The 24,405-nt window shown below is 45.9% G+C and overlaps 1 protein-coding gene across 3 annotated transcripts in view; it reads left to right on the top strand.

Moving 5' to 3' along the window:
* The window catches only part of SLC23A2 (solute carrier family 23 member 2), a 91,819-nt gene that overhangs the window by 61,913 nt on the left and 5,501 nt on the right, over positions 1-24,405 (top strand). For all 3 annotated transcript variants that reach the window (XM_023760270.1, XM_023760269.1, XM_014462358.2), the window contains 7 exons: positions 8,281-8,401; positions 8,915-9,071; positions 12,339-12,486; positions 13,582-13,687; positions 19,830-19,959; positions 20,860-20,997; positions 23,149-23,244. In XM_023760270.1, the coding sequence (XP_023616038.1) occupies positions 8,281-8,401; positions 8,915-9,071; positions 12,339-12,486; positions 13,582-13,687; positions 19,830-19,959; positions 20,860-20,997; positions 23,149-23,244 (896 nt within the window). The remainder of the gene's footprint in view (positions 1-8,280; positions 8,402-8,914; positions 9,072-12,338; positions 12,487-13,581; positions 13,688-19,829; positions 19,960-20,859; positions 20,998-23,148; positions 23,245-24,405) is intronic.

The raw sequence follows: 24,405 nt of genomic DNA, 5'->3' as shown, positions 1-24,405 counted from the left end.
AGATTCGATTCCAGTCAAGGGCACATGCCCAGGTTGTGGGCTCGATCCCCAGTTGGGGGAGTGCAGGAGGCAGCCAATCAATGAATTCTCTCTCATCATTGATATTTCTATCTCTCTATCTCTCCCCCTTCCTCTCTGAAATCAATAAAATATATTTTAAAAAAAGAAAAATACCTAGAATCCTTTAGAGGAGACTCAAAAGTATGTCCCGACCAGCAGGAGACAGATGCAGCAGGAGGGTCTGTTGGTATCGGAGGAGACATGGCTCCCAGGCCAAGCGGAGCTCTGCACACATGTGTGGAGGCCAGAGTCCTGCTAGTCATCGCCGGTCCTTCTGCACAGAGCTTCAAGCCCATTAAACATGTCACTTACCCCTTTAAGTAATGTCAGTAAAGATGTCCAGGACTTGGATAATAGTGTAAGGTCGATTATTAATTAGAGCCACGGAATTCTGCATACCACAAATAGAACTCACTTTCTCTTGTGTGTCTGTAGACGAGTTGATCATATAATAGTGAAATAGTTCCAAGACTGGAATTTTACCAATCAGTAAGATGTCTGAAACAAATTAATAACACAAGAGGATTTCCAATTGTTTTTGTATTGCTTTGTGAAATATTCTGTAATTATTCCATAACAGGCAGCACTTACTGAGCCTATGCGTCACTGCTATACATAACACTTGCACGTATTATAAATTAAGGTAGGTATCAGTGTTGTCCCCACTAAGGAAGCCGAGGCATAAGGATCTAAAGCAGCAGTTCTCAACCTGTGGGTCGTGAACAATGAAAATACATCCTGCATATCAGATATTTACATGACAATTCATAACAGTAGCAAAATTATATTTATGAAGTAGCAACGAAAATAATTTTATGGTTGGGGGTCACCACAACATGAGGAACTGTATTAAAGGGTCGCGGCATTAGGAAGGTTGAGAACCACTGATTAGCTGCCCAGGGTCACACAGCTAGTAAGTGGCTGGCCTGGTTTTCAAAACCCATAACACTTAATCCTGCCTCTCTGTGTTAGAACATGCTATACCAATAAAGTGGATCCTGGCATAATCATCACCCACATATCATTACAAATGAAGGTATGTGAAAATACCCAGGATTGTTCTGAATTTTCTCATTTTATTGAAGGTTGAGTAATACACACACCAGGTTTGGTGTAGAAGGCATGTAAGAATGCTCATTCAGTGAAATGCAGTAAGTTGCAAAAAGGAGAAATTGTATTTACCATCATATAGTTAATTTAGAAATCAATAACAAAATGGTGAACAAAACCCCCAAATGGCTTAGAATCTTAAAAAGCACACACCAAAAAACAAAACAGTTATCAATAATTTGTAGTTAGAGTTATATATAACTTATTTATTGAAACTTCAGAATTGCTGATAATTGAGAAAATGACGATAGTAACCGCACTGATCACACTTGACCGAGTAGTCAACGTGGTCTCTGGCTTCTCTTCTGCTCCCTTCCTGACGGTTCTCAGTGCTGAAAAGTGCTTGGCCATTATCTGTTCAAAGCCGCCTCTTCTGCATCCTCCTGAAAGCTTCAATAAGACATATGCTAGACTTGTGGAAGCTGCTAGGCTTGTCATGTTGTCTGAAACCTCGCTGGGCACTCAGGACTTTGTAGCACTGGGCTCTCAAGTGTGCACAGGTGGGAAATGATCTTGACTTATTTCACAAATCCTTCCTCCCTCCATTCCTGCTCATCTCTTTCTGGTACTTCTAGACTGTTGGACCCCGAACTCTTCCTCTGCTTCCCTCTTCTGGTTTTCATCTCTTCACCTTCTTTCTGTATTCATAGGAATTTTCCTCAGCTTTATCTTAAATCCTTCTGTCGAGCTTTTTATTTTTGCTCTCATGTTTCTGTTTTTTTGTTTTTTTTTGATTTCAGAGAGGAAGGGAGAGAGAGAGAAATATCAATGATGAGAAAGAATCATTGATCGGCTGCTTCCTGCACGCCCCACACTGGGGATTGAGCCCGCAACCCTTGCATGTGCCCTGACCTCCTGATTCATAGGTCGATGCTCAACCACTGAGCCGTGCTGCCGGGCTCTCATGTTTTTTCATTGCCACGAGGTCATCTTTTCACCTGGGGTGTTCACTGTGTGAGGGCAAGGCCTCCACTCTGTGTCGATCACCAGGGCACCCTGAAGGACCTGGCGCGCCGTCTGTCACAGAGGAGGCAGTTAGTAAGCACACTGTAAGTGAGGGGAGGACTGGAGGGGGGGTCAGACTTCACCCATGACCCTGGGAAAAGTCGAGACTAATGTCAGAGGACTTTTATCCCTAAAAGAAGCGCTGGTCTCCAATGGTGAGACAGAGAGTGTATTACATCTTCAAGGAAGAGAGAATTCCTGCACTATTTAAACTTTTCTGGAGCTTTAGAAAAGAAGGGAAACGACTCAGTCAGTTTTATCTTAATGGCAAATACCGACAGAGCTAATGAAAAAGAGAGTCTGACCAACTTCTTTCTTCCTGGGGTGTGGAGCACTCAGAGCCGAGGGCAGATATGTTCAGGCATCTTTCTCTACTGTAAAGCTTCTTAAAAATGTTATTTTAAAACTTATTTTTATTGTTGATACTATTGCAGGTGACCCCATTGCCCCCCTTTGCCCACTTCCCCCCATTCCCCACCCCTGGCCATCCTCACACTGTTTCTGTGTCTATGGGTTATGTATATATGTTATGTTCTTTGGCTCATCCCTTTGCCTTCTTTCATCCAGTCCTTCCCCCCACCTCTCCTCTGACAGCTGTTGGAATCTTTTAAAACACAAGTGTGCAGAAGATTCTCCCAGAAAGGGCCTTTGGATTCAGCTCTGCATACATCTAGTTTATTTTTTTAGAGCCACATCTGTAAACATCTGGGAAGAATGTCGCTTACAACGTGGTTTGGGAAAAGGCTGCTATAGATAATACAATAAAAGGACAATGAATTTTGTGTTATTTCAGGACCTCAAGGAAGGATGATTATTAGAAAACTAGAGGCCCGTTGCACGAAGAGATTCGTGCAATAGGCCTTCCTTCCCCTGGCTTCCGGCACCCGGGATCCAGGCCTTTGCTCTGGCCACAGCAGAGAAGCCAAGCCTCTTTAATCTTCAGTTGTCTTCAGTCTTCGCTCAGGCGGAGCTTTCAGTCTTTGCTCCCTGCCTGCATATGCAAATTAACCACCATCTTTGTTGGGTTAATTTGCATACTCATCCTGATTGGCTGGTGGGTGTAGCAGAGTGACACCAATTTGCATGTTTCTCTTTTATTAGTGTAGATTTATTAATAAAACCATTATGGGTCCATGTGGATTTTATTAATAAAAACTGCAGTTACAAAAAACAATAAAATTCAGTTGTATATTTCTACCGCAAACTGTTTGCAGTGTGGGAATAGAATAATCTTTCATGAGTAAGATTTTAATTAAAATGCCTCATTCTTTAATGACAAAAGACTTAAACAGGCCTCCCTATTGTAATCAGAAACCAAGATAAGCATGCTTATTACTACCGTGTCATTTAAAGTTGTCCTGAATGTGCTAACCAATGCCTAAGACAAGAAAATCTATAATAATAAAAGCGCAATATGCTAATTAGACCAGATGTCCTTCCTGACGAAGGTGGGCCGGAGGGAAGCCTGGGTCCCAGGTGCCAGAGGGAAGCCAGTGCCAGCAGCCGGGGGAAGGAAGGCCTACTCTTGCATGAATTTTGTGTATTGGGCCTCTAGTCTACACTAATAAAAGAAGCATGCAAACTAGTGTCACTCCGCTACGCCCACCAGCCAAATCAGATGAGTATGCAAATTAACCCAACAAAGATGGCAGTTAATTTGCATCGTAGGTGCGGAGCGAAGACTGAAGACAACGTGGAAGGAAGCCAAGCGCTGCAGAAGGGAGCGAAGCTGCAGAGAAGCAAGTGGGGCGGCGGAGGCGGGAGGGAAGCAGGCGGGGTGGCGGAGGCGGGAGGGAAGCAAGCGGGGTGGCGGAGGCAGGAGGGAAGCAAGCAGGGTGGCCGAGGTGGGAGGGGAGGAGGGAGGGAAGCCCTCCTTGGTGGGTTTCGCTCCCTTCTCTGCTTCGCTCGGGCTGCAGGAAGCCCTATTCTTGCAGGAATCCTTCTGCAACGGGCCTCTAGTTTAGCAATAAGAGGAAATACAAATAGCTAATTAGTGTTTTAAAAGGGTTACCCTTCCTACCCAATTATCAAAGCGCATATTCACAAGGATTCCATTAGGTGTGTGTGTGTGGCAGGGTGGGGATCAGGTTGTACAGCATGGATCCCTTAGTCACTCCAATAGAAATGGCATTTAGAGACACTTAGGGGCAGGTAAATGTGGTGACATTTCTAACACCTTGCATAGGGCCTTAATGGGAACTGTTCTTGAGAAAACTTTTTTTATTTAGGGATAATTTCAAACCTTTTCAAAAGTAGAGAGAATAGTGTAACAAGCCCTCCTGTACCATCACCAAACACTCATGAGAAGTCTCATTTTATCTGTACCTCCCAAATATTAAATTCTAGCCATTTGAAATTTAACAGTAAATAAACAGGGAAATCTAAGGTAAAGTAATTCCCATCCTCAAAAAAACCTGCTCATGATTAACTAGTAAAAAATTAACATTTATCCTTTCATATTTTTGTTGTTTATGCATAAATATAAGCATATATACACATAAAGCTTTACCATTATATTATTTTATAATTTGATTTTCACCCAAACATTTTTTGTTGGGCTCACCTTCCCAAGACAATGTGTTTAGATCTATTTCATTCTTTGTAAAACTGCACAATGTTAAATAGAAAGAAATAGTCTGTAATCTCTTTAACCATTCCCCAGTTGATACTCATGAATGTTGATTAAAATATTTGCTGTTGCAAACTATGCTGAACTAAGTAATTCATGTGTAAAGAATGAATGTTAAAGTACATGATGGTAAGTTTTTTTTAATTGATGAAATTGGTAGAGACTTTAAAATAGAAGGCCCTGTGGTACAGAGAGCAACAGATGAGTGTTCTTGGTCCCTGGGTGGTACTGTAAGTTCACCCAACCTTTCTGTTCATGTTTGGCGGTGTGATCAGGAGCTTTTACGTAAGTTATTTACTGTTTGACAGATCCGTTCTAGCCTGGGAACTTGTCATCAGGAGATACTCAGGCAGGCGCCAGGGATGGGCCATCCGTCACAGTTTCTGTTGCTCCCCGGGTCGCACCTATGGGAATTGTTAGACAAGACGTGCTGCGTCTGTAGGATGGAATGCTGAGCAGCACGAAGGTGCTGGTGCAGATCTCTATCTTTCAAGGTCCTGGCATTAATAGGGCTACAAGCTGGCTGGGCAGCAGCATGTAAAGTATGATCCACTTTGGGTCAGAGGATGACCTGTTTGTGCTCAGAGGGCAAGGATCACTGCAGGCTGTCCTGTCTCCCTTTCTAACCCCAGGATGACCCATACGCATCCCAGGAATGGAAGCCGTTCACTAGTACTAGACCAGAATGCTGCATAGTTGTCACCCGTGGTGGGATGATGGGTGATCTTAAGGATTTTGTCTCTTTTTTTTTTGCTTATCTGCCTTTTATAATTTCCCTACATTTTAGTGTATGTTTCTTGAATAATATTTGTAAGGTAAAAGAAAGGTCAACAAGCAAGCCGTATATAAATGTGAAGTAGGACTAGCTGGCTGTGGTGGCAGAACCCTGGCCTGAGGATGTAGGGCTCAGATCCTTGTCTCTTTTCTGTTCAGCCAAGGTGTGTGAGCATGGGCACCCCCCCACCTCGTGCCTCTGCCGTGGGACTGCCTGGCTTACCTGCCCCACAGGTGTATTTGCAGATGAACATAAATTAGAAGCAGACTAGTTTTAGAGTGGAAAGAAAATGAGCACTCATCTGCCAGTCTACTCCCTTAATTTGCGTTGCAAGATTTGGGCCCAAGATCAGGGTGTCCTTCCCTGAATTCTGGGGGTGTCCCTCATCTTTTTAAATTAATTAATTATTTTTTTTGTAATCTTCACCCAATTCCATTGCTTTTTAGAGAGAGTGGAAGGGACGAAGAGAGAGAGAGAGAAACATCGATTGGTTGCCTTCCGCGATTGGTTGCCTTCTGCACACGCCCCAACTGTGATCCAGAATCTAACTCACAACCCTTCAGTCAGTGGGCTGACGCTCTAACCACTGAGCAAAATCGGCTAAGGCCCTCACCCTTTTTAATTAATTTAAAATATGTTGTTATTGATTTCTGAGAGGAAAGGAGAGAGAGAGATAGAAACATCAGTGATGAGAGAGAAACATTGATCAGCTGCCTCCTGCACGCCCCCTACTGGGGATCGAACCCTCAACCCAGCCATGTGCCCTGATCCGGAATTGAACTGTGAACTCCTGGTTCATAGGTTGACACTCAACCACTGATGCATGCTGGCCAGGCCGAGCATTCTTTTTTAAATGTGCTTTGAAAAATGACCACCATAGTGCAGGTGTAATTGTCACATGGGTGTCACCTGCAATAATCTATATATGTAAAAGCCTAAAGAACCGTTATGACCGGATGACTGGCCGTTAGCTATTATGCGCACTGACCACCAGGGGGCAGAGGCTCAACGCAGGAGCTGCCCCCTGGTGGTCAGTGCGCTCCCACAGCCAACCTCCCACCCACAGCTGGCCAACCTCCCGTGGGGAGGGTGACTGGACAAGACGGCCCCAATTGCTGGCCAGGCTGAGGGACCCCACCCGAGCATGAATGCGTGCACCGGGCTTTTAGTGATAATAGTAATAGCAGACATGGGGCCTTTTTGGCTCTAAATGTTCACTTTGAAATAAATCAATAGCATTTTTTAAAACATGAAAATTTCATGTTGGTCTAAGTTTAAAATAAATCAGTTTTAGTGTCATTGCTATACCATTTTTGTTGTTCAACTTCACCACCCCAGAGAAATTGGAATCACTTGGGTACTATGCATGTTTTCAACCTTGAACTGGTACTGGCCTGGTGACCTTGTGGTAGGGCAGAGACCCACCCCCGTCACTGGGATAGCGAAGCCCAGGGTAGGCAGGGAGACAGCAGAGCACAGGCCTGTGCTCCAGCCGGCTGCAGCCCCCACCTCATTAGGAGTGTTACAGTGGAACCGCACTTGACTGACCGCTGTCAATGGAGTGGATAATTCCATCTCAGTCATGGGAACCGTGTCCAGGAACAATTAAGCTTAGCTTTGTTCCCACTCTTCCTGCCAACTCTATCTCGGGTTATAAGTGAAAGAGCGCGTCCCACTGGATGATGAAATACATCACTGTGCACCTCTATTGTTTCAGCGATGGGAAGCCATCCCACACCTGCCACACTCGGGCACTGGACTGAGGATGTGTCGGGACCTGCTGCAGGGAGGGCACCCGACATCACTGCCTCCTGTAGCCCTCCGTGTAGCTGGGTCAGGAGTGTCGGTCAGGGTACAGGGGCCCCTGCACCTGCCCAGGCATCCCAGCCCTTATGGCCCGTGTTGCAAAGCGGTTCAGAGCCCAGGCTGTAGAGTCCTGGCCCACCCACCCTGCAAACTTGAGCGACATGATCTTGGACTTTGTCTATCTAAAGTGGATGATTATAGAAGCTACTGCAGAAGGTTGAGATGATGGGTGGGAAGACCTTCGCATAATGTCTGACATACACAAACATCTCACAAGTATTAATATTAGCAATCTACTGTATATAAGTTTCTTAAATATTGAAGCTTTTTTGCTTTTTAAAAGTAATTTTTTTCCTTATAAGTAAACCAGAAAATACAGAAAAGTAGGAACAAATTTGCATATTATATTGCCACCGGAAGCCAATTCCTCTGAGCATTTTGGGTCCCATCTTCACTGTTTGCACGTATGTGTGTGCGTGTGTACACGGACACTTGTGCGACAGTTGCTTGTTTTTTAGTTAGTTTGTAGTTATAATTACACTCCACTCTGTATTGTATCTGTCAGCCTGTCTTTTTCTCTGACATAGCATGAGTTTCTTCCATCAGTGTGTGCATTCTTTGGGTTTTCTTGTTCTATTTTGGGAAATTTAGCCAAAGCATTTACATGGTGACTTTCATTTCTACATCAAGAAATGCTAAGAGAAAGAGTTCTGATATCTTTTCAAAAATGGCCTTTACAAAATATATGATTTCCCAAGTAATAGTTAAGAGGACTAGCCACTTTTTAGAGAAGTGAGTTGAACATATGTGATCACTTTGCCATTGAAGGTTTGAGTAATATTTTAAAATACAGACAAACAGCTTTGCAACTAGTTTATTTTCTCTCTCTCCTCAGGACAATTTTCCTTGTATTACTGTTTTCTCAATATGCCAGAAATGTTAAATTTCCCCTCCCAATTTACAAGTCCAAGAAAGGATGGACTGCGTACAAGTTACAGCTTTTCAAAATGTTCCCTGTAAGTAGTTACTTTTTTTTTCTCCTGACATATTGCCCTTGGTTCATGATGTAAAATGTTTAAGTGGAAGGAGGGTTTCATCAGGTCTGCGCAGGGGCCCTAGGCTGTGTGGTGACATTGGGGTACTAATGACCCCCCCCCCCCCCCAACTTGCTGTGGACTTCAAGTCTGAAAGTGGTAGAAGCTTCCGATTCTGAAATCCTTTAGGGGGACATTGGCTGTCCTGGGACTGAGGGCGGTCTGGTCTCACGCTGCCTCTGAGGGACATTGTCCGTTATCTTTATTTTATTAGCCAGACTTAGGGTGAAAGTAACTTTACCTGCAGACAACTCCTCTCTCTAAATCTGATCCCATTCAAGCAATAGGCTTTCAGCAGATCTGTTATGGGTGTTTTGAGTGAAATAGTGGCAGTGGTGGGTTCTGGGCTGTGGCACTCAGACTGTAGGAAGGCATACGTTTTGGCAGCAGCCGCCCCCTCTGTGGCTAACAGAGCCTTTGTTTTGACCCCTTCAGATCATCCTGGCCATCCTTGTGTCCTGGCTGCTCTGCTTCATTTTCACAGTGACAGATGTCTTCCCTCCTGACAGCACCAAGTATGGCTTCTACGCTCGAACAGACGCCCGGCAGGGCGTGCTTCTGGTGGCCCCGTGGTTTAAGGTTCCGTACCCCTGTAAGTATTCTCGTGGCAGGGGGGTCAGGAGCTCATGAGGGCAACTGAGAGGCCTTGGAAGTTAGCAGAAGGCTCTGCAGCAGGAGAAGGCTTCTCGTCCCTGTAGGTCTTACCATTCTGGTCATTAGAGGATTCAACCCCCAAAGAAGGGAGGTCCTGTCCCTTCATGAACACACAGGGACTAACCAGCTCCCTTCTCAGGTTAACTAGTTGGTTCTTTGGGTTCCACTAGGGTGAAATCCTAGACAAGAGGCCTCTTGCCAGGTTTGAGGTCTGGTGGCCTGGATTTAAGGGCAGCTCATAGAAACACAAGTACAGAGCCATGTACCCAGGCCCAAGCCTCTAAAGTGAGCAGACAGGAGTGGGAGGGTCCTGAAGATTAGCAAGCAAACTGCTCAAGCATGATGGGATTTGTATAATCTTATAATGGGGAACTCTAATCTTTTAAAATTTGGTCCAGCTGTCAGAGGTAAACTGATATTCACAAGTGCATGGAAGATGGATCATAAGTTAAGATTTAAGTGTTGGATAACTCTTGGCAAGGTGGTGGGGGAGGCAGTCCCCAGCTGAGGTATCATTTGGATTCACTGGTGCTGGGAAGACCCCTCCCCAGTCGTTATAAACGCTGAGTTGTTCCGTGGCGTAGACTCTGTTCTGACATTTGGGGCTTAGTTACAGAGCCTGAGCTTGTTTATTCCCCTGCTCACAGCAGACACATTTTCACGTTTATAATGACAAGGAGAGAAAGCAGGAAAGGCCAAGAATGTTAGGACTGGGTCAGAGACAGCTGTTGTACGCCTGTTAAATGATGGCAACATTGGCAGTTGTCCTTTCTGTTCTTGACACATTTACAAACACTTAAAAAAAATGTAGCCTTTCTAAAATAACACTTTGATCAGATCATATGGTCAAGTATATATGTATGTACATAATGTACTCCTCTCCTTTGAAAAAATGCATAGTTCATAAATCTATAATAATAAAAGCATAATATGCTAATTAGATCAGACGTCCTTCCGGACGAAGCCCGGTGGCAGGGCCGAGCCCCTTGCACAAATTTTGTGCATCGGGGCTCAAGTATACATCTAATCTGAGATAAAGAGATGAAAAGCCAGTTGTTGAGGCAGCCAGGAGGTGGCCTGGGAGGGCAGGTAGGAGAAAGCCCCCACATGCTGGGTGGGCCTCCACCTGTGCAGGTGGCTCCTGAGAGGAGCACAAACACGGACGCAGGTGGGCTCCTCGGAGAAGCAGCTGAGAGACAGCTGTCTGGCTCCCGTCCTGTCACCCCCAACTGTGTGAGCTGCTGTATTGCCCAGGGAAAAGCTACCCCAGAAAGCCAGGTGGATTTGGCTTAATTTGGAGTCCAGCTTTCAAATATGTCACTGTCTTTGTGTTCTGTCTTTAGCATGCTAAGAATTTCCTGGACTGGCTGTTAAAATACAGATTTGGGGCCCAAAATGTCACCAGCGCTGAGGTTGAGAAACCCTGCTGTAAATAAAGGAGAGATGAAACAACAGTAAATATAGAAGGCTGGACGCCAACAAGGTTTTAAGTATATATAATCTGAAGAAAAAAGGTCCAACATGTAAAAGATTACAAATTTAAAATGTTGAAGTAGATGGAATAAGGATCTTATAAATCAAAATTAAGGACTTCAGGCACAAGGGGGGGGGGAATAGAAAACAGAGTAAAAGGCAATTTCTGAAAAAATAAGTAACAAAATGAAATAAAAATTTCTCCCCTAAATCAAGACACTAAACTGAAACCACAACATGACATCAGCAACAAGGTAACCATAGAAAATATATTAAAAATACAAAACGTTGCTTGATAAAGAAATTATCTGCATGAGAAAAATCTGTTCCAAACCCACCGGAGATGAGCTGTTGACCAAGCCCGCTTAGGGTGGGCATAGAGCGTGCTGGGCCGTTGCCCGTGGACGTGTACCTTGACCCTCTACCACGGGCCTCTGAGTCCTCTGTCTGCTCCCATGGAGTGAAGTAGCCCAGGTGGGAGCAGTTAGTTCTGTCCTCGTGCACACTCCAGGCATATTTTGCACATCTGACTTCATGTGTCACCTTTTTCTTCCCAAACTTGAAGTTGCTCCCCATTACCTCTGAGACAGAGGCCAGTCGCCTCTAGGTGGCGCATGGAGCCCTCCTAAACATGCCTGCCCCCTGGTCCTGCCCACCTGCTGATGGGTGGGCGCTGCCCTTCTGAATGCCCTCTCCACTCAGCTCTTGCTCTCTAGACCCTCTCCAGACAGGGATTGTCCTCTTCCTGCCTTCCCAACTTCCTCTCGCTGTGACCCAGTTTGGGTTGCCTCCCTTTGATGTCTAACCATTACACTGTTCTTGGATCATTCATCAAACGACCTTAATGACCCCTGCACAGGAGACCATTTTATCTTATCCATCTTCCTTTTCCCACTGTGTGTTTTTTTTTTCTTAGTGACTATATTATAACTAATGGTTCCAGGGAAGAAGGTCTAGGTACTTTACCAAAGAAGTCTGTTCACCTTCACAGTGAAAGCTCCTCATGGTATTTTTATTAAGATTTATGGCTTGGAAAGTCCAAAGAGATTTTTTTTCCTTTCCAAGTACATCTAATGAAGAAGGAACCAAATCCAGATCTTCAAATTGAATCTACCTGGGGACTTCTCTTTGCTTTCTTAAATAAATCATTTAATTTTCCATAACATGGTTTACAAATAAAAAATATGAAAGTGCTGCTCGAACACTAGGGAAGGGTTATCTGCACCTTGTCCCATGCTCTGTTGTTGGGATCTAAATTTAACTGGTGACTTTTCACTGCTTTTTCACTTGATGCCAGTCCCAGAGCAAGGGCACCATTGGTTTGTACCATACTTTGCACAGCAGGGTTAAAGACCTTTTGCACAGCAGGGTTAAATTCGTAAAAATACAAACTTCTATCCCAACACAGCAGACTGTTTAAATTGTAATTTAGACACTGGCTTTGAAGCAGGAAGAGAAGCACCCACCTCTTTCTGCCGAACAGTGTCTTTTAAGTAAGGACATAGAGCAGGCCGAGCCTGGTGATGGGCATCTTCATCCGACTCAGGAGCCCTTCCAGGCATCCAGCCATTGGTGATGTAGGTTTACTAGTAAACATCAAGTTTCCACCGTGAGCTTCAGATTCTGAGTGGACCTTGTGGAGTCCTTGGGTGTTCTGAATGACTTGGTGTGCGGTAACGTTTGCCTGCCCCTCCAAGGAAGTGAGGATTTCACGTTTGTCGTCTTTCCGCAGTTCAGTGGGGCCTGCCCACCATCTCTGCGGCTGGTGTCATTGGCATGCTCAGCGCTGTTGTCTCCAGTATTATCGAGTCTATCGGGGACTACTACGCCTGCGCAAGGCTGTCCTGTGCCCCGCCGCCGCCCATCCATGCGATAAACAGGTACGTTCCTGAGGACACAAGTAATTCACTGGGCCCACCACCTCACTTTGTCAGCTTTGGTTTGGGTAATCTTGGAGAAGAAATCAAGAGTTTCAGCGTGGAGGCAGGCAAGAACAGGGCTCTTCCTTGGCTGTTTGTCTTCGGACAAGTCACTGCCCTAATTCTGCCCTCGTTTCCTCATTTGTAACAATGAGCAGAATTCTCACCCTTTCTCTTCACAGTGTTCACAGTGACAATTGCATAAGACATTCTCTGAGGTCACTCTAGACCTTAAATTCATCTAAACACAGGCCAGAGACCACCACTTGGCTTAGGGTCATGGGTGTATGTCCCCTTTATTCCTGTTTTCCTCAACTGTTCTAAAGGGTGGATGCTGTGTCATCTCTTCACATTTACAATTTAAAAAAACTTTTTTTTATTGATTTCAGAGAGGAAGGGGGAGAGAGATAGAAACATCATGATGAGAGAGAATCATTGATTGGCTGCCTCCTGCACGCCCCCTGCTGGGGATGGAGCCCGCAACCTGGGCATGTGGCCTTGACCCTAATCGAACCTGGGACCTTTCAGTTCACAGGCTCACACTCTATCCACTGAGCCAAACCAGCTAGGGCAGCATTTCTTATGTTGGTTCTGTAAGGGGTGTCAGTCCTGGATTTATGTCTTTCCCCAGTTGAGCTGTTGCATATGATTAGAATACTTGTATGTTGATTCTTTTAAAAAGTGTTAATGTTTACAGAATTACAAAGCATGTCCTTCCTGGTGAAACTATATATTAATAGCAGAGGAATCAAATCTATGGGCGGCCTATATTTGTCTTAGATCCCAACAAATGGCTCTGTTTTCTGGCTAAAAGCTTTTAATTTGGAATGCTGTTTAAACGCCTGTGTCTAATGGGTGGTTCACAGAGGTGCTTTCAAAGCTGAATGAGCATGGAGGTCTGGCAAGGGGCTTGAGGCTGCCTTGTTACCCCTCCCAGGCGTGCAGAGGCTGCAGATCTGTGGCCCAGACCTTTGGGTCATGGCCACTTAGAGCCTATCGCAGAGTGTTCCCCCATTGAATGAATGTTTCTTTTTGCCCCATTCCTTTACATTTTAGGGGGATTTTCGTGGAGGGTCTCTCCTGTGTTCTCGATGGCATATTTGGTACTGGGAATGGCTCTACTTCATCCAGTCCCAACATTGGAGTTTTGGGAATTACTAAGGTACAAACATTTTACTAATTAAATGGTTGGGTCACTAAGCGTTGATCCATTTCATTGATCGGTCTGACCACATGAGTTCCACAGGGAAGGCCTCCAATTCTGAGATCGTCTCCCCCACCACCATCTCCTTCTGTTGTTGTTGATGGATTTTTGAAATGCTGGCTTATTAAACTGTCTTCTTTGAGATTCTGTAGCCAGATAAAAAGAAACCAAATATTGAGTTTGATGGATCTTGACTGTAAATTCAGGTAAGAGGGTGCAGGGCATGCCCAATACACACCGCTGGTTTTCCTGTAAGTTGGGGGGCCATCACAGAGCTCAGCCTCACGCGTGCAGATGGCGCCACCTGCTGCCCGTTGCTCCTGATGCAGGGCATGTGAGGGCTGCCTGATGGGCACTTCCTCTAGCCGCTAGCGCCACCACTGGGTCTGTTGCTGCCAGTGGTGAGAACCAACGCTGCACAGGGTGTCTCACATGGACACCAAATGGGGCACAAGTCACTCACTTTTATTTATTTTTAAAGTATTTTTATTGATTTCAGAGATGAAGGGAGAGAGAGAGAAACATCAATGATGAGAGAATCATTGATTGGCTGCCTCCTGCATGCCCCACACCGGGGATCAAGCTCAGAACTTGGGCATGTGCCCTGACCGGGAATCAGACTGTGACCTCCTGGTTCGTAGGTCGATGCTCAACCACTGAGCCACGCCGGCCAGGCTCACTCGCTCTTTAGCCAGTTTGCTGCATGAACCTGTACACATGGAACTAATCTGAAATAACATCAACATAAAATTGTAGACGAAGGGACTCTTAGGGGAAGACAGTTTACTGAGCCAGCTCCCTTTCTGTGCCCCTTCGGGACACACCAGGAACAGGGTCGCTGTAGGAGTAAGTGGTGCTGCTCGCGGAGGTTCCTCCTAAGATAGGACTGAGGTGGTCGGGGGAAGAATTCTCTTTATTACAGTTTGGATGGTGCCAGCTTATTCTGAAAGACAACCTGCCAGCGCTGATTTTCAATGAGTTAAATTGATTTTCCTTCTGAATCCTTTTGGGTCACTCACCTCAGGCAAAGGCTGCATCCATTCAAGGGCAGCGTCAGCCCTGGAATCGGTTTTCATCGCCTTGTGTAGATGGTACAATCCAGTCATCTGCACAGCTGCCTTGGTGGGGAAGTGGGACTGGCAGCAGCCTTCTTTCTCTGTGGCCTGAGCCATGTAGCTGATGGGAGGTCCCGTCTAGAAGAAAGAGGCGCGGGTTCTGGGCTGTGGTCTGCCTCTTATCCAGCCGAAGGGCGAGTCCTTTGCTGAGTAGAACTGAGGTCTGACATCAGACGATTCTAGTCTGCACTGTCTGCGAAGGATGTGACAGCCACGTCCTGCGTGGCTTGGGTTCAGGACCCGGAGAAGGGTCGCGCACAAATGACGAGACTAGACAAGAAATATGAATTTGGAAATTACAGGGGGCCAGGCGGAGAGTCTTTCTCAAGAGGGAAGGCTTCACTGGTGCCCACGCCCTGCCAACCTTGAATTCAATTTTGGATACACATATTGCCTTTAGGCAGCAATTCTGGTAGCAGACAGACTATCTTTTTTTTAAAAAATAAATATTTTATTGATTTTTTTACAGGGAGGAAGGAAGAGGGATAGAGAGTTAGAAACATCGATGAGAGAGAAACCGATCAGCTGCCTCCTGCACACCCCCTACTGGGGAAGTGCCCCCAACCAAGGTACATGCCCTTGACCGGAATTGAACCTGGGACCTTTCAGTCTGCAGGCCGACGCTCTATCCACTGAGCCAAACTGGTTAGGGCACAGACAGACTATCTTAAAGGTCAGTAAATATTAGTAAAGATTTACTTTGAGACTATTAGGTCAGGAAATTGCTTGAGCCACCATTGTCTAGACAGAACAATCGGAGCATAGTTTAGCCCTTGCCAAAAGTTCCATTAGCTTTCTAGGTTCCTTGTTTGCACTTTCCTGATAGTGTAGACAATGGGTAGTTTCCAGCAACTGTCCAGTATGGTAGTCAGTAGCCACATGTGGCCATTTAAGTGTAAATTAGTTAAAACAAAAGATTTAGTTCCTTGGCCACACTAGCCACCTTTCAGGGGCTCAGTGGTCACTTGTGGCCAGTGGCTGCTATAGGACAGCACAGATACAGAATATTCCCATCAGTGTGTAAAGTTCTGTCGAATGGCTCTGGCCTGGGCCCCTGCATCAGAATCCCAGGGCATATAGGAAGAGGGTGACCTGTGGCTCTTGCAGAGAGTCTGCCTCCGTTTCCTGGCAACTCTAATAGTAGCTACTCTTTATCCAGTCATGGATTTCCATGGCCATGGACATTCTAACCTGCTTGATCAGGAGTTGAGGCTGCTTACCCCATTGTGTTCTGAAGTTCTAAGGGGTCAGGTTCACAGGCAGGACTTCTCCACTGTGTGTGTGCCAATGTGTGTCCACAGAGAGGGGCAGGCATGGGGGTGGTGGCTGCTTTGGATTTCGGTCCTGGCTCCATCACTTTCCCAATGTGAGGTCATCTCTCTGAGTTTCCAAGATAGTATGCGAGGCTCTGGAATTAATAACTTGATGTAAAGCACTTAGCAGAGTCCACCATGTGTTGGGTGTACATACAGTAAGCTATTGATATCGTCTTCCTATGATATTGTCAAGTGAACGCAAAACGAGCTGAAGGCTTTGGCTAGAAATAAATGTTATTCAAGGGTCTTAGAGTTTGCAGATTGGGAATACAGCTAAACAAAAACCTACAAGTATTATGAAGAAGAAGGAACATTTAAGAGTTCTTACAATAAAAACGATACTCTTGACAATTATCAGTCCTGCTTTCTTAGCCCTAGGATTGGTCCAGAATGGTTATCAGATGTCAGGAAGTCAGAAAGATAGGTGCCAGGAGGTGTGGTTGGGATAATGGATGTCAGGTGGTCTGGATACATGAGTCCTTCAGGGGGTCATCAGAGGGTTACCTGGAGGTCTGGTGTATGTATATCCGGGGATTGACACAGGACTGGAAAGTTCAAAAGTTTAAGCTCCCAGGCTAATGAGAACAAGAAAAAGCTCATTTCCTCATGCCTCAACCAGCTTGATTTTAGTAATTTGGCAGCTCGACTATAGTCACTGTGTATTATTTCTTCATCCTATTCCTCCATATGTAGCTCAAAGTTTATTTCTAGAAACAGTGAGCACCATGACTCCTATGCTGCATTCCACACTGTGCAAAGCCTTTGGGAAGTCGGAAATGATGGCCCTACAGGCAGAGCCGAAGTTCAGGAAGGAGGTCAGGAGGGAGGTGGGCAGCAGGAAAGTAGACGAAAGGCTCTTTGTCAGCAATGGGAGGCAGGAATTTTTTGTTTTGTTTTGTTTTACGATTTTTAAATGGAATTTTAGAGCGAGAGAGGAAGGGAGAGGGAGAGAGTAAGAGAAACATTGATGTGAGAGCTTAACATCTATTGGCTTCCTTCTGTACACCCCCTACCTGGGATCGAGCCCACAACCCAGGCATATGCCCTGACCAGGAATCAACCGGCAACTGGCAACCTTTCTGTGCACAGTACAGAGCTCAGCCAACTGAGCCAGTGCTGGCCAGGGCAAAGCAGGGGTTTTAGAGCTGTGTTTGGAGCATCGGTATATAATAGGATTCAGTTCATATTCGTTAAACACAAGAATGGCTCCATTGCTGCTTTGTTTTTGTTGTGGTTGTTTGTTTTTTTTGTCCGCATCTAAGGTCGATCATCCTTCCATGCATGGTTTGCATGTAGGATTTATTGTTTCAGGCATCCCAGAGGCCGGCCTGTCCCTCTCCTTGCACACCTGCAGGGCTGCCTGACCCTGCTGGGAGGTGGTCTTTGCACAGGTTGTTTCTTTTACCTGGTTGGTCTTCCTCCAATGAATTCATCCCGCAAGACCATCTCTGGGGACCCCTTTCTGATTCTTCAGTTTTTCCCCACTGGGTTCCCACACAGAGAAACTGCAGCAGTACTAGACTTTCATCACAAGCTTGTGACTTACTCATCTTTGTATCTGCCCTCCACCCCCCAGTCTAACAAGTGGTAGTCACATAGTAGGTCCTTAAAATGTTTGCTGAAAAATGAGCCATTTATAAATGAAAGTGTTCCTTATCATGTGATACAGCCAAGCACAGGTCATTTTTACTGGATTCGCCAGTTTCCTGACCCTTTTCACTGCTTCCCTGCATTTGGTGCTGTGTGGGAGGAGCCGGAGATTGAAACAGTCAAGACAGCAATCTGCACCATGAGAGTCCACTGACTCTTAGTCAGCTGATCCTTGGGTCGGGGTGGTGTTCTGCACCTGTGCGGTGGGGGTGGTGTTCTGCACCTGTGCAGTGGGGGCAGTGTTCTGCACCTGTGCGGTGGGGGTGGTGTTCTGCATCTGGTGCGGGGGTGGGGGCAGAGTTCAGCATCTGTGCGGTCACATGTGGGCCACCAGCCACAGGAGCCTGGGGAGCACTTGAAATGTGATGAGTACAACCGAGGGACTGGATCTTAAGTTTCATTTCACCATAATTAACCCAAGTGTAAGTAGCCATTTTCTCACTGTAAGTCATACTTCAAGCCAGTGAACATTCCCCCAAACATTCTGGAACCTCCTATGTATCAGTGTGTCTTCCTGGGAGAGGCAGCACAAAGTAGAAGCCAAAACACAGGGTTCTTGAACCCAGTGCCATCTCCACCTCCGCTGCCTGGGTGCAGTGGGCTAGATGGTAGCTTCTAGAAGGCCGAGATCAGATGTAACAGATAAAGATGAGACCACAGTGAAATGATAAGTGGTGCTGCAAAAGCCGAGGGTGCATGGGGGGAGGAGGTGGGGGGAGCCTTGGAATGGAGGAAGCTTTGCGGAGGAGGTCACATTTGGGTAGTGTTTTGAAGGATGTGTCTGGGAACCAGCCAGAAGGGGGCTGGGGGAAAGGGTGTTCCAGGCAGACAGGCCAGGGCTGGCCTGGTACACCGAGGGGCAGGCAGTAAGCCCCCAGCATGATGGGGCGGGGCCTGGGGGAGGGGGAGGAGTTAGGGAGCTTGCCGGTGTGCAAGGGCCTGAGACTTGTTTTAATTCATGAGCACCAGAGGACTTGTGCAGAGGACTGACTTCCCAGTGTGTTTGAAAGGTCCCTTTACCACTGGACAGAGAGACGGAGGAAAGCCAGCGGCAGCAGGCCCAGTGGGAGGCTATCCAATAGCCTGATGCTGCCAGGTGCTGTTCAAACTATTTTATACATCATCTCATTTAACCCTTAAAGCAAAACCACAGGTTTAGCATCCTGACACCCAACGAGGTTGAGTAGCTTGCCCAGGTCACGTGGATGGAGGTGGAGTGGAGATGCCATCCAGGCAGTGGGCCCCGAGAATTCTGTGCCTTGTCCTCTAGGCCAGCAGTCACCAACCAGTGGTCCGCCGACCACTGGTGGTCCATGAGGTCCTAAAGGTTGGCGACCGCTGGTTTAAGGAAACCTTTGGAGCAATGGTCGCCAACCAGTTGTCCGTGGACCACTGGTGGTCCGTTAGGTCTGAAAGGTTGGCGACCGCTGCTCTAGGCTGTGTCACTCTAATGGGAAAGACACCATGAGGAGGTTCCAGAAATATTTGGGGGTTTTGTCTGATTCAGGGTTCAGGGAAGATGGGGTTGTTGAGGCTGCAGTGCTTTGAGTAGGTTAACTTGCTGAGTGAAGGGTGATGCTAGAAACCCAAAGGACATGGAGAAGCAAAAGTTAGCTTTTACGTTTTGCATTTGATACACTAAAAGTTAGTCCCTGCCAGTGACTGTGGGCATTCGAACTGCAGGACCTGAGCGCTCCTAGGAGCAGGTCCACACCACGGGACAGCATCCAGGGCTCAGAGAAGCAAAACTAAGTCCTGCCCCGCCCCCTCCCCAGAGTCATGGGAGAAGGAGCCCAATGGGAACAAGGAAAGATAGTGGGAATCTTTTTACTCTGGGTGCTTTATAGTAATTTATAGTAATTGTACATTGAGATCAATCCTCATGAAATGAGACTGATCCCTCTTAACTAAATATTTTTAGAATGATCTAGATTTTGAATAAGAGTTTTGTTACATTTGCCCCAAGGGGCTGGGGAATTCATGTTGAACTGAACCCCTGCCTCTGCCTCTGTCCTACAGGTCGGCAGCCGCCGGGTGATACAGTACGGGGCCGCCCTCATGCTGGCCTTGGGCATGATCGGCAAGTTCAGCGCCCTCTTCGCCTCCCTTCCGGACCCTGTGCTTGGCGCCCTCTTCTGCACTCTCTTTGGTAAAAGGCCATTTCCTTGATGGTGGGCTGCCCCTCTGAGGCTCCTTTTCTTCTTCTTTGCTAATTTTTCATAGAGATTATGGTTTTTTGCTAAATCTCTTCAGTAAGATTGGAGGTAGCAATACATTTCTATTTTATAATATAAAAGGATAGACATTTAAAACTTAAAAATCTGTATCACTCTTTGAGTTGAATTTATGTTGAAGGTACAGCCAAAGGTAGAATATTTAGTCTAGGAAAAATAGGATGACATAATCTCTTTAATTGGTGATTTAACTGAATGGACTGTTTAAAACAGACCGTTTTTAGAGTGGGTCTCTGTTTGGTCTCTGTGCCATTTAGTAGTTGTGATCAGGGACCAGCTCTTTGGGTGGGTTTCCCAATTTAATAGCAATGTTGGCATAGAAGTGTCAAGGGGGGACTCGTGTCCTTAGTTTCCTGCGTGGTCTAAAGAAAGCCTTACAGCCTTAGAACAGTGTGATGCTTACGCCTCTGCACAAGCCGAGCGGCCAGCTCGTCACGTCCCCGTCCTGCCCTTGCCTGGTCTTCTGACCTGTTTCTGATGGGACAGAGGAAGGACATTGTAGGGAGTCTGTCTTCAGCAGCTGTGAGTCATCTGTCCCCCATGCTATAGTGCAGGGGTCCTCAAACTACGGCCCCGCGGGCCACATGCAAATACAAATATTGTATTTGTTCCCGTTTTGTTTTTTTACTTCAGAATAAGATATGTGCAGTGTGCATAGGAATTTGTTCATAGTTTTTTTTAAACTATAGTCCGGCCCTCCAACGGTCTGAGGGACAGTGAACTGGCCCCCTGTTTAAGAAGTTTGAGGACCCTGCTGTAGTGTAAGCTCCTCCGTGTGAGTGACTGGAACTTGCTATCTGATGTTTTCTTTCCAGGAATGATCACAGCCGTTGGACTCTCTAACCTGCAGTTTATTGATTTAAACTCTTCCCGGAACCTCTTTGTGCTTGGATTTTCCATCTTCTTTGGGCTTGTCCTTCCAAGTTACCTCAGACAGAACCCTCTTGTCACAGGTAGGAAAAACGGGCCTTGAATCTTGGCCGGGGGGGGGCGGAGGGGGGGGGGGTAGGTAGGGGTGTTGGAACCAGAGCCACCAGTTTTCGAACAGCTCATCACCGGTCAGAGAGGACGTGGGAACTTCAGGATTGGTTTGGCGAACGTTCACCTGCGTGTTTCATTTGAATCTCACTTTGCTGCACTTTATCTGGAAGCCCTTTGCACTTCCCACGTGAGCTGGCGTGTGCATGCCGCTAACATGCATGTCAAGGTCTCTCTTTTCACCACCAGGACCCTCGCCTTCGGGAGAATGCCTGTGTGTAAAACCTTAGATTTCTCAGACGAAGGCTGTGTTGAAGTTTATAATTCCTTGAAGCTCTGTAGACTTTGAAATACTTGTTTTTCTACAGGAATTATAGCTACTTTGAATTCAAGATGAACCTTTCAGACCCTTCCTTTTAATTTTAATTCCCCAATGTCATGGGGAATGAGTAAAGGGGAACCATCTTAAGAAATAGCCGTTGCTGCCAACATTTTATGTGGAATTGGGGACCATTTTATATATATGTACATACTTACATTTTCTGAGGGGAAATTCACATAACATAAAATTGACCATTTTAAAGTGAATGGTTGAGTGGCATTTTAGTACATTCATAATGTTGTATAACCACCATCTCACACCTAGTTTTTAAAACGACCTCATCACCCAAAATAAAGACCATGAAGAAGTTAATCCCTGCCTTCCCTCTTCTCCCAGCCCCTGGCAGCCAGCAACCTGCTTTCTGTTTCTGTGGGCTTCTCTCTTCTTACATTTCATAGAAATGGAATCGTGTGAGGTGGGCCTGGCTTCTTTCACTTAGCGTCATGTTTTCGAGATTGATCCATGTTCTAGCATGTATAAGTATTTCATTCATTTTACAGCTAAATAATATGCCATTGTATGTATATACCATAATCCGTTCATCTATTTATTCATTGATGGACATTTGGGTTGTTTCTACCTTCTGACTGTTGTGACTAGTGCTATTATGAAATTTGATATTCAGTCCAATCAATTTTTTAAAATTTTATTTTTCAATCACAGTTTATATTCAATACAATCAGTGCTCATTCTTGGTAGTTATGTTCTGTGAGAATGGAATTAGCAAATCCTGGCCCATTGCTCCCAGGGGGAGGCTGCCGACAGCACTGTAACTGATGCCTGAATGAAGCTTATCTAACACGTGTTCCTCCACGAGGCAGCTCACGGCCCTCTTGCAGTTAGGACACTAGACAGCACTTCAGCACAACACTTGGGGGCCATTTTAATCAGCAAAGTCAACAACAATAAAAGCACAGAAATGTGAAGCGAGTGGTACTGAATAGACTGCTAAAAGGACATGTGTTCACAGGACGAGCTGAAGCAGAAGGCAGAGTGTCACCTTGTTTGACCCCAGCGGGGAACATGCGTGTTGGGCGACTCAGGCTTTTCACTGCTCTGTGCGTGTCCACAGATGACTGACTGCATCAGTATACATCTTGGGCTGACAAATAAACTAGTGTGTAGGCAAATCCACAGGCACAGAATTGTCCAATAATGAGAATAGACCGTATTGTTTTGAGTAACTGTTTTCAATTCTTTGGGGTATACACCTACGAGTAGACGTGCTGGCTCATGTTTTAAATAGAGAAAGTATGTGAACTTCTAATAGCAAGGAGATTCTTGCCGCTTTTGATGGTTTTACATATCACATTCACATAAGGACATTTTTATAAATCCAGTTCTTCCTAATTAAAAGCTAAGCACAAATTAGTAACTGAGGATTCTGAAAACCTTTTTTTGATGGCAGATACCACAAATATTTTAATTGTCTTATTATTCATTCACTTGGTAATTTTTTCAGCCTGACACAGCCTTCTTTATATTGATTTCTTTTTAAATCTGCAAACAACACCCCCCAATGGCTTCACATTTCATTGTAGGGTGACTTCACCGTATTAGGTGTTAAGGATTTCCCTCTGGTTATTATCGAAGGTATTCAGAGTAGTTGAAAGCATCACTACACGTGAACAAGAGGGCGGCACACTCCGTGCCCTGCGTTGACTGGCGGCTAGTGCCCACCCCAGCGCTCCTTTCCAGGCGCGTCCTGGCTGACAGTGACCCCACCGCTGTGTTCTGTTTCCAGGGATATCGGGCATTGATCAAGTGCTGAACGTTCTCCTCACAACGGCTATGTTTGTAGGAGGCTGTGTGGCTTTTATTTTGGATAACACCATCCCAGGTATGTGGTCGATGTCCAACATGCTTACTACTTATGTGAATTACTTTTTTGCCAAATAAATATAGGAAGCAGGAAGAGTGAGTCTGTTCAAAGCCATCACTGGTCAAAACTGTCTTTTCTGAAGTGGTTAAGATGACACTGCCAGCCTTCTTTATGAAATCAGTTTTTTGCTAATAAACTTATCGAGCCGTTTTCCTCCTTGCTGAGCTACTTTTTAGAGAAATTCCTTGCATGGGGTGAAATGGCAGTGGGCTGCCCTGGGCACAATCTAGCCTGCCTGCCCTCCCTGCACAGCCTTGCCCAGCACCCTGCAGTTTGGTTTCATTGGCAACAGTCTTTGGCACTTCTCCTGCTTGGGGAGCCTGTCCGTTAAATGAGTCCAAGTCCTTCCTAAGGCAGGTGCCAGCCAACTAAGACCAAATGCCACGAGGACAGTGGGCACAGGCTGCTGCCAGGATCTGTGAGTGGCACAGGTTGGGAGGCAGCATTTCTCCAACACCCATTACCCTTGTTTCTCAGCTGGGAGATGCCAAGTATTGGGTGGTGGACCAGGATGTGACCTGTGGCCTTCCCAGCTTCCTACAGAGGCTGCTCTGTACTGTTGTAAATGCCACAGAAACACCGGTAGACTTACCTGCCAGCAAGAAAGGGTAATGTTTATTCTTGAGCTTTAATGTCTTATTGAGACGACCTCCCCCTCCCCTCCAAATCCTCAATCAAGAGGATGCTGCGGGAACTGGGATGAACACATACATGAATAGGTGGAAGGTGTTAGATTTATGAGGGTCAATAACTAACACCCTCTTTCTCTCCTAAGTCAGAGCTAATTGAGGGAGAGACATATGAGTCAGAGATGGAAGTTAAAGTCAGTTTTGTTACTGAAACACCAACGGGGTGGAGACATAGCTTAGATGTAAGAAAATAATGAGGATCCTAAATATTGCACCATAGACTCAAGATCATCACCCAGGCTGGGGCACAGCGGTATATTGTTACATGGCCTGTTGTAGCTGAGGCAGGCAACAGTGCTCCTCTGCACCAGGCTCATCTGTCAGAGCCCAGAGTGTTAACCAGTAGAAGTTCATCCTCACAGGAGCACGACAAGTGGGGCGTAGCCGAGTGCAGCATACACACAGGCGCACTAAAATAGAGGGAAGCGGT

The sequence above is a fragment of the Myotis lucifugus genome, unplaced genomic scaffold, assembly GCF_000147115.1.
Source record: "Myotis lucifugus unplaced genomic scaffold, Myoluc2.0 scaffold_178, whole genome shotgun sequence".
Taxonomy (NCBI): Eukaryota; Metazoa; Chordata; class Mammalia; order Chiroptera; family Vespertilionidae; genus Myotis; species Myotis lucifugus.
The sequence above is the reverse complement of the archived record's forward strand: the minus strand, read 5'-3'. Positions and strand labels throughout refer to the sequence as shown.